General features: G+C 39.4%; 1 protein-coding gene across 1 annotated transcript; it reads left to right on the top strand.

The window, feature by feature from the left end:
* The first annotated feature begins 1,296 nt into the window (after nucleotides 1-1,296).
* LOC143879599 (putative folate-biopterin transporter 2) lies at nucleotides 1,297-9,125 on the top strand. Its single transcript, XM_077382062.1, has 5 exons — nucleotides 1,297-2,017; nucleotides 7,220-7,479; nucleotides 7,671-7,766; nucleotides 7,854-8,024; nucleotides 8,103-9,125. The coding sequence occupies exons 1-5, from the start codon at nucleotides 1,654-1,656 to the stop codon at nucleotides 8,694-8,696; spliced, it is 1,485 nt and encodes a 494-aa protein (XP_077238177.1). The 5' UTR covers nucleotides 1,297-1,653; the 3' UTR covers nucleotides 8,697-9,125.
* Nucleotides 9,126-9,714: the final 589 nt, after the last annotated feature.

Here is a 9,714-nt window from a genome sequence, read left to right as displayed (position 1 = left end):
TATGCATCCAAACAGATACTAAGAATCTACGGATAAAGTGTTTGTTAAGTTTTCTTACAAATTTATAGCAAACTAAGGCCCTGTTCGTTTGAGATGATGCCAACCGATTGTGACTTAATTTTTTTTTTGAAAAGGGCAGAATAATATATATATATATATATATATATATATATATATATATATATATATATATATATATATATATATATGAAAACAGAACCGAGATGGTCCTGAAGGAACAAAGATAAAACAATGATAAAATTACAATAAATTAAGGAGGGAGATAATCAAAACACTCAAACTCAGTCCTAAAGACCCCTTTCTTGGCGAGAGAATCTGCTTCAGCATTGGCTGATCTCCTAACATAGCCGTACGCTATAAAAGATTGTGACTTAAATTTGAGTCCAATTATTGGTTTTGGACTCACAATTGGTTGGCATAATCTTAAACGAACCCATAGCATTAAGTCATGTTATCTACTTATTGGATTTAAGGGGGGCTGTTTAATAAAGGGAATTTTTTTCCATGTAAAATGATTTTTAGTTTTTGGTAAACTCAATCTCAAGGTTTTTTTATATAAGAAATTTCCTAGTATTCAAGGAAAGATGCGAAACCTCCTAGACCTTGGAATTCTTTTTCATGAAATATTTTTTCTTGAAAAATATTATTCTCCATAAAATTTGGTTAAAGTTAACAGGTGACATTTGATCAGTCACATTTGAGGTAGGGGTGCAACCCGACCTGAGGAACCCATTTTTCCAACCTGAATCTGACCCAACCCGAGATCAACCCGATCCAACCTGAATTTTTTAGCTTAAAAAAAAAAAATCATGAAAATTGTCAGGTTTCACTCGGGTCGAGTTGCCAAACCCTCAACTTGAACCCGGACCCGGGTTGGGAAAAGTCAACCCGAACTCAACCCGACCTGAGTTGCACCCCTAATGTGAGGCCCATATCTACCCTTTTATTTTTAGGGAAATCATATTTTCCCTCCATTAAACAGATAAAATCCCCTTTGTTTTTTCAAAATCGAAAATTAGGGAACCTCGATTTTTGGCAGAAAAGCACGTTTCAACTTTTTGTACACATTCCATGTTTCGAAGCAGTCGAATGATTCCCGTGATACAATCGAGAGCACGTTCCATGTTCGAAAGGAACCAATAAACTTATGCCACGTGTTGGCTGATAGAAGCAATATTTTCACCGACCGCTGTAAAAATCCCCCAACAAAGTGAAAGTGAAAGTGAAAGTGAAAAATAGGGTTTCTGGTCAAAATCAATCTATCATCATTTGAACACCCCCTCTCACCTGCCTCTTTTCTTCTTCGCAGAAATATCGTTCTGTCTGCTTTCTTTGAAACCTCTTATGGTGACCGTGTTCTTGATGTTATCTCCCAGATGGGGTATGAGGAATTTCAAGCAAAACACATATAGACCCATGTCAGAGATGTCGAGTTTTTTAAGGAATTCCAAGCAAATTTGAGAAACCCATTTCAGGAAACAGTGATTATTATGAGGAATTTCAAGCAAGACACATAGACCCATGTCAGAGATGTTGAGATTTATGAGGAATTCCAAGCAAATTTGAGAAACCCATTTCTGGAAACACTAATTTTTCATCTGGGTTGCTGTTGTTTTCTGGAATTCTCTTAGTATGGATGTGGAAGAGAGTGTTCAGCTTAAGAATGAGGGCCTGGAGGAAAAGAAACCGGCAGAGGGACTTTGGGTTTCCCGTTGGGCACCTCTGAATTGGTTTAGAATGCTTTGTGAGGAGATGCATTGGAGTTTTGTGTTTGGAGTGGTGGTTGTTTATGGAATAAGTCAAGGGATGGGTGGGGGTCTGGCTCGTGTCGCGGTTGATTATTATTGGAAGGATGTTCAGATGGTGCAACCATCTGAAGCACAGGTCTATAATGGAATAACTTCAATTCCTTGGATTGTCAAGCCTCTATGGGGCCTTCTCACTGATGTTCTCCCTGTCGCTGGGTACCGACGAAGACCTTATCTCATTTTAGCAGGTGATTATTTGTGATGCCATATCTTTCTATGACATGATTTTTCCATTAGATAATGAAGATTTGAGATCTATTCTTTCATCTTGTTGAATTCGTAGGAATTGCGGTAATTTTATTACCTTGGATGTTTGGCAATGTATAGTATATATATTTTCGCCCTTTGTAGTTTTTAACAGAATCTTTACTTTTTTACTGTTAATTTTGATTTAACTGCAGTTATCTAACTCTATCGATGATATTTCCGGTGTGGTTTAGAAATTTCATACATGTTTTCATGGCAGGTGTAGGATTCTGCTGCCGATTATGGTTGTCATGTCCAGATCTTTCTAGTTCAGCTTTTAACTTATTCCATTGTTGGTCAGCTAGTTCCATTGCAAACTTAGAGTTCGTGGATTCTTTAGAGAACTTTTAGGAGGTTTAAAGTGGCTAAATTTTCAATTAAAATCAACACTATCAGTCCAAATCAGATTAGATATTCAAAATGTTGATCAAATCTTAGCTAGGGTTTTCACACAAACTTTAACTTTAAAGATAATTCGCCAACAAGCTTAATTCGGTCTAAATAAAACATGCAACGATTTGATCACACCAAGAAAATAAGATATATAAATAGGGGCAGTGAAAATTGGTTGTAGAACATTTAGCCCAGTCAGAGTCTGTAAAAGCTGAGAGTTGTAGTGAGCTATGTGCAGAGAAGAAAATTCCTTTGGCTAGGCAAGACTTGAGATATCGAAGGACACATAATGCAGCATCCATGTGAGGTTGGCGTGGACTATGATGTAGGTTCTGTTCCATTGGAAAAGCAACTGGTTTGGTAGCAAGGAGGCCCGTTTCAGAGAGAATATCCAAAGTATATTTTCGCTGATTGATAAAAATGCCATCTTTACTGCAGCAACCTCGATGCCTAGAAAATACTTGAGGGTACCCAAATCCTTAATATGAAACCGGAAGTTGAGAAAGGATACAAGACCTTGGATGGGAGTATGATCATTCCCGGTGACTATGATGTCGTCAACATATACAAGAACGGCAGTGTACCTTGAACCATTGGACTTAATGAAAAGTGAATAGTCAGCAAGAGATTGACGAAAACCGGCATCTTTAAGAGACCGTGAAAGAGTGGCAAACCAATTGCGGGAGGCTTGCTTAAGACCATAGATAGACTTATGTAATTTGCATACACGAGTCTCCCCATTTTTGCCAAATCCAGGTGGTAGCAGCATGTAAACTTCTTCATGAAGATCGCCGTGCAAAAAGGCATTATTGACATCCAGTTGGTGTAAATGCCAACCTCGGATGGCTGCTACAACAAGAAGGCAACGAACAGTGACGAGCTTGGCAACAGGAGCAAAGGTATCAGTATAGTCTAAACCTTCTCGTTGGATGTATCCCTTTGCAAATAAGCGGGCTTTATACCGCTCAACCGTTCCATCGGAGTTATGCTTGATTTTGTATTCCCATTTACAACCGATAGGTATTTTGCCGGGAGAAAGGGACTGTAAAGACCATTTATGATTTTGTTCCAAAGCTTTGATCTCTGCCTCCATGGCAGTATGCCACTGTGGATGCTTCACAGCTTCATTAAAGGTGGTAGGCTCATCTGTGGAAGAGATGGCCGATAGAAAGGAAAAATGATTCGGAGAAAAGTTAGAATAGGAAAGATAATCAGAGATGGGGTATGGAATACCTGTAGAGGACGGTGTCTTGGAGCGAGGAGATGGTGATGAGCTCGTAGTGGAGGAACAAACATAGTCTTGGAGGTGAGAGGGCCATGTATAAGGGCGACTGGAACGGCGAGGTGGCGAAGGAATTGATGATGAGGGTGGTAAGGATGATGAAGGCACAATTGGGGTTGGGGAGGAGTATATAGGTGACTCGGTGGTGGAAGTAGGTAAAGTTGTGGGTGTTTCATTGTTTGATATGGGCATGTGAGATGAAATGTCGATGTCAGGTAAGGGCATAGGTAGGACAGCATGATGATAATTTTTATTGGAATGAGGAAGATGTTGAAATGGAAATATTTGTTCATGAAAAATGACGTCGCGGCTTATGAAAATAGTTTTGGAATCTAAGTCAAAGACGCGGTACCCTTTCTGAGCATACGGATATCCAATAAATACACAACGAAACGCCCGAGGATCAAACTTACGACGCGTTGGCTCATGGTTGTGAGCGTAACACAAACAACCAAAAACCCGCAAGTGTTCATAAGAGGGTTTGTTATTAAAAAGAATCTCATGGGGAGATTTTCCAAGAAGAATAGGGGTGGGAATGCGGTTTATGAGATAGGTAGCAGTTAGCACACACTCACGCCAAAAAGAGATGGGTAATTGGGCTTGAAAACGTAAGGCACGGGCAACTTCCAAGAGGTGCCGGTGTTTGCGTTCTGCAACCCCATTTTGTTGAGGAGTGCCAACACATGTACGTTGATGTACAATGCCTTGTTGAGATAAAAATATTTGCATGTGCCGAGACAAGAATTCGGTTCCATTGTCAGTGCATATTTTCTCGACTTGACAATGAAACTGAGTTTTTACCATAGCACAAAACGAGAGAAGAGTATGGTAGGTGTCAGATTTATGATGCATTAAATAAACCCAAACACTACGCGAGAAATCATCCACAACAGTTAAAAAATAGTGTGCACCAGTATTGGAAGGAGTAGGATATCCTCCCCAAATATCACAATGAATAAGAGCAAAGGGTTTTGTAGACCTTTTATTATTCAAAGAAAATGGTAGTCGAGTCTGTTTGGCTAAGTGACAAATATCACAATGAAAATCCATACAATGTAAACTACTAGGAAGTTCAGTGACAAATGACGACAGACTTGACATGCGATGACTAGAAGGATGACCAAGGCGCCTGTGCCATAGCTCGACGCTAGTTCCACGGGGAACTGGAAAGGCCTTTGGATTATTGGCAGAGGATGGTTGTCCAAGGGCAACTGGAAAGGCCTTTGGATTATTTGCAAAGGATGGTTGGAAATAGTAAAGCCCATCACGCATTCGGCATTTCCCCCGTCCCAATCAGCCTCCTCGTTGACAGGTCCTGTAACACACAAAAGGAAGGAAAGAAAGTGATAGCACAATTCAAGGATTGGATTAGTTTACTTACTGATAGTAAGCTGAAATTAAAAGAAGGAACATGTAGAACATTATGCAAAATAAGATCTGAACTAAGTGAAGTACTGCCTTGATGAGTGACTGGCAATGTTTGACCATTGGGAAGACGAACAGGTTTGGAATAAGGTTCTGGGACAGCATGTGACAAATTGGAGACAAAGGGTGTCATGTGGTCAGTAGCACCACTATCTAATATCCAAGAAATTGAATTGGAATGAGAGACTGAATGACATAAACTCATGCCGGCAAGGTTGGCAGATGTGGTGGAGTTATCTGTTCCAAGAAGAGATAGAAGCTGTTGATATTGTTCAGTAGTAAGGGCAGGTAGTGATAGTGTTCCAGCAGCTGCAGGAACATGAATAGTTTGTGGTGGTACTATGTTAGCCCGATGGTTTGTGAAGGATCCATTCTGATTCGAACCACGTCCTCGTCCTGGACGACGATTTCTTGGTTGGAAACCTGGTGGATATCCATGAAGGTTCCAACATGTTTCACGTGTGTGACCAAGTACATCGCAATGATCACAATATGGGCGATTTCTCCCACGACCAGAACCCGCATACAACAGGACGATTGATCTGGGATCGTGACTGGGTCCTTGACTGAGCAACACTTCGATCAGCAGCCAAAACTGCTGCGTCATTGACATTGGGAGCAGCATGTAGATCTCTCTGCTGCTCTTCTTGCAATAGTAGGTAGTAGGCACGATTGACATCTGCAAGACGATCCATTGTGAGGATCTGAGAGCAGACACCGGCGAAACTTTCAGAGAGACCCATCAGAAATTGATATACGCGTTCTTGTTGGCTAGCAGAATTTAATTCTCTCTGTGCTCCACAAGAACATTCAGGTACAGGTATGTATGAAGATAATTCATCCCATAGTACCTTTAGATTTGTGTAATTTGCTTCAAGAGACTGTGTACCTTGCTGTATGTTAGCAATGGTACGCTTAAGGTGAAAGATCCGTGGTGCGTTGCTTCGAGAAAATTGTTCTTCCAACTCTTTCCAAACAGACTGAGCGGTTTCTGCATAAATGACGCTATCTGCTAATGTTCGTGTTAGAACATTCAAGATCCATGACAATACCATAAAGTTGCATCTCTCCCAAGCTTACACATCAGTGGGAGGAGAAGTGGGTTTGGGCAATGAACCATCCACAAATCCCATCTTATTTTTCAGATTATCATATTTTTCATTTGCCCATAATTTCCCCCCTTTATAACTTTATCAAGTGTATTTTATTTTTTATGTCTTTTACTCCCCCCCAACCCACACACACTAATGAATGAGGGGTTAAAAACACATGAAATGGCGTATTTTCATCACTTCTCTGTTTCCTTAAATTCTATAAATCCTAACCAAAGCATCAAGAGAAGTTTTTTCTCAAATTTCCGTGCTTCTTATACCTCCAAAGCATTCTACATTAAGGGAAGGGGTCTTAATGCCTTCGTCAAAGTGGTGTATTAGAGAAAAAAAATGTATCATATTTTAGGTTTAATTTGCCCTTTTAGTTGTATTAACAGTTTCCAATAAATTTAAAGATCAAGATGGGTTCAGGCCCTTCCGGAGGAGCATCATCATTGTTTTAAGGACTTATTATTAAATTTGGTTGATATAATGGTTACTTACATATTTTAAATATTTCTATTTTTTTGAATTTCTGAATTAAAAAATTCTCCTGCTGCAACGCATTTTCTAAAATAGAATATTGAAATGGACGAAACATCAATATGTCCCATCCCACTTACCAAAACAAAATGTTGGACGATACTGTATTCATAACTAAGCTTCTATGTGTAAAATTATGGGCTATGATTTTGCTTAAGGGGGTACCATTAGTTCGTTTCTCGGTTCAGCGTTTTTCTTGGTCAGCTCTATGTAAATTCTGTTTTCATTTTAAATGTGACTTCTCCCAAATGAATGTTTAGTTGCCATTTAATTCTGAACTCAGTAAGCTTAAACATGAGCTTCGTGTCCCCACTCACTTCTCTTCTGAAGATGCATATTCTCTTTATCTTGTGTTTCGTTAACTAGTGTAGTAGTTTAACCTGAGCTTTTTTTTTCCTACAAAATTTCAGGACTTCTGGGTGTGATATCTATGCTTGTGCTATCACTACACAGTGAGTTGCTTGTTGTGTTTGCCTTGCTGTCTCTAACAGTGGGAAGTGCTGGAGTAGCAATAGCAGATGTGACTATTGATGCCTGTGTTGCTCAAAACAGTATAAATCACCCTTCCCTCGCTGAAGACATGCAAAGCTTGTGTGGATTGAGCTCCTCCATTGGAGCCCTTCTGGGATTCTCAATCAGCGGTGTACTCGTTCACCTAATAGGCCCTCAGGTTTGCTACATTTGAGTTGCATAAAAATTTAACAATAGAAAATTGTGGTGAAGAAACTTTGTACATTCATGTATTTATATGGTGCTATAATTCTTGATTTAGATTTTTTTTTTTGGAAATTGTTTTTTCCTGCCTGTTCCTAATTTTGTTTGCCTTTCTTTAACTTTATTTGTTATTTTTTTTGCTGATAGGGGGTGGTTGGCTTGCTATGTGTCCCAGCTGCACTGGTCTTTTTCGTTGGAACAGTGCTAAATGAGCCCCATGTGCCTAACTTCACCTACAAACAAGTAAGATTAGTTGATTCTCTTTGGAGCTCTTATTATGTTTCCTGGTATTTCTGTACTTAAAATCCTTTGACTTTATGGTGTGATCAGGTATACCCGAAGTTGCTGGAAGCCAATCAAACCATGTGGACGACACTAAAATGCCCAGATGTGTGGGGTCCATGCTTGTATATGTATTTTTCACTTGCACTAAGCTTGAATATCCATGAAGGAATGTTCTATTGGTATACAGATCCAAAAGCGGGCCCATCTTTCTCTCAGGTTGGTTACTTTTTGTGCCTATTGGGTTATGGACCTTGATCTGATACTCGTAGGCTCATGTGTCACTCGCTGGTGCAGGAGACTATTGGTTTCATGTTTTCTGTTGGCTCCACGGGTTCGCTTCTTGGGGTGCTACTTTACCAAAATGTTTTGAAGGACTATCCATTCCGTAACTTGCTTTTCTGGAGCCAGTTACTCTTTGGTGTCTCAGGAATGTTGGATTTGATTTTGGTATTGCGTTTAAACTTGAAGCTCGGCATACCTGATTACTTCTTTGTTGTAATTGATGAAAGTGTATCTCAAATGATTGGCCGAATCAAATGGATGCCTCTTCTTGTACTCAGTGCAAAGCTTTGCCCCACCGGCATAGAGGGCACTTTTTTTGCTTTGCTAATGTCTATTGATAATGCTGGCATGCTCACATCATCATGGGGTGGTGGCCTACTACTCCATATCTTGAAGGTTACACGTACGGAGTTCAATAACCTCTGGGTTGCGATCTTGATACGCACCATAATGAGAATACTTCCACTCACTTTGCTATATTTGGTGCCTAGAAGTGACCAGCACTCTACCATCCTTGCAACAGATATGTTTAAGACAAAAGACGTTACAGAAACTCTAGAAGCTGAGAATATTGAACTGTTCTCCCTTGTTGAGAACACCCAATGAGTGAAAGTGGAAAAATTGTCGGTTACATCTGGGGTTTCTCACGGGTTTGGAACTCATCCAAGAATTTTTCCTGGAGGATATCCAAATCTGTTTTGGTATTTGTTCCCCTGCTACAGAGTAGCCCAGGTCTGTAATCTGATAGTAATGGAGTGTGGTAACCCTTGAAGCCAGGATTGTGCCTGCTCATTCACACAGCAGAGACAAAATAGTTGATACAGGATGAAGAAACTCCTCTGTGATCTGTGTCTAGATTGTCCCACGTATGCCTGGGTAATCCCTATCAAATTTCATATACTGTAAGAATTCATTAATTTTTACCAATTAGAAAAGTTGGAATTTCCTGTAAAATGATGAGTGTCTCTGTTGGACTGGTGTATCACAACTTCTGATTGAGTAAATAGCCTTATTGAACTTGTTTCTGCATTGCTATTTAGGCTTCTCCCTGACTGTATTGAGGTCATGTGTGTTTAAAATACTAATATCTTAAATGAGCTGTAAATGTTAATAACAGCACTTGTTAATCCTATAGCAAATCCGGCATCATCTTCCAGTTGTAGCTGTGTGCATCTTTTTAAAAAATTTGGCAATTCAAATTCTCAAAATATGTTAGAATATGACTTTATCTGTCTTGTATGAATATGATTTTTTTTAAATGGTAAAAACCCTAACGTTTGTATGAATATGACTTTATTTGTCATAAAAGACACTTTTTTTAAATGATGACACAATGCTTTTTTTCCATCACAGATCTCATTCTTACATCAGCCTCTTTTTCCAGACTAGACCTGTAGCATCGACCATGTCAAATATTCCGCTACATCATTTGAACATTCTTTAGTGTCTTGCTTGTTTCTCTTCCAATGAATTGTATATTTTTCCATATTCACAAGATATCTCATTATCTACTTACAATCACTAAGTGACCCTGCTCTGTCAGCAATGCAATGAACTGAAACCAAATTACTAGAATAGTAGAGAAGAGAGAAGAAAGAAAGATAGGTCACGGGAGATGTAGCCC

The sequence above is a fragment of the Tasmannia lanceolata genome, unplaced genomic scaffold (genome assembly GCF_043159265.1).
Source record: "Tasmannia lanceolata isolate RefF3 unplaced genomic scaffold, GAP_Taslan_0.1 ptg000006l, whole genome shotgun sequence".
Lineage (NCBI taxonomy): Eukaryota > Viridiplantae > Streptophyta > Magnoliopsida > Canellales > Winteraceae > Tasmannia > Tasmannia lanceolata.
This window is presented reverse-complemented; position numbering and strand designations above follow the sequence as displayed.

Bases quoted from the DNA above. Each gene is read 5' to 3' on its own strand.
- LOC143879599 (XM_077382062.1), top strand. From the start codon at position 1,654: ATGGATGTGGAAGAGAGTGTTCAGCTTAAGAATGAGGGCCTGGAGGAA. The intron at 2,018-7,219 runs GTGATTATTTGT...ACAAAATTTCAG, and splicing joins ACCTTATCTCATTTTAGCAG to GACTTCTGGGTGTGATATCT. The intron at 8,025-8,102 runs GTTGGTTACTTT...TCGCTGGTGCAG, and splicing joins CGGGCCCATCTTTCTCTCAG to GAGACTATTGGTTTCATGTT.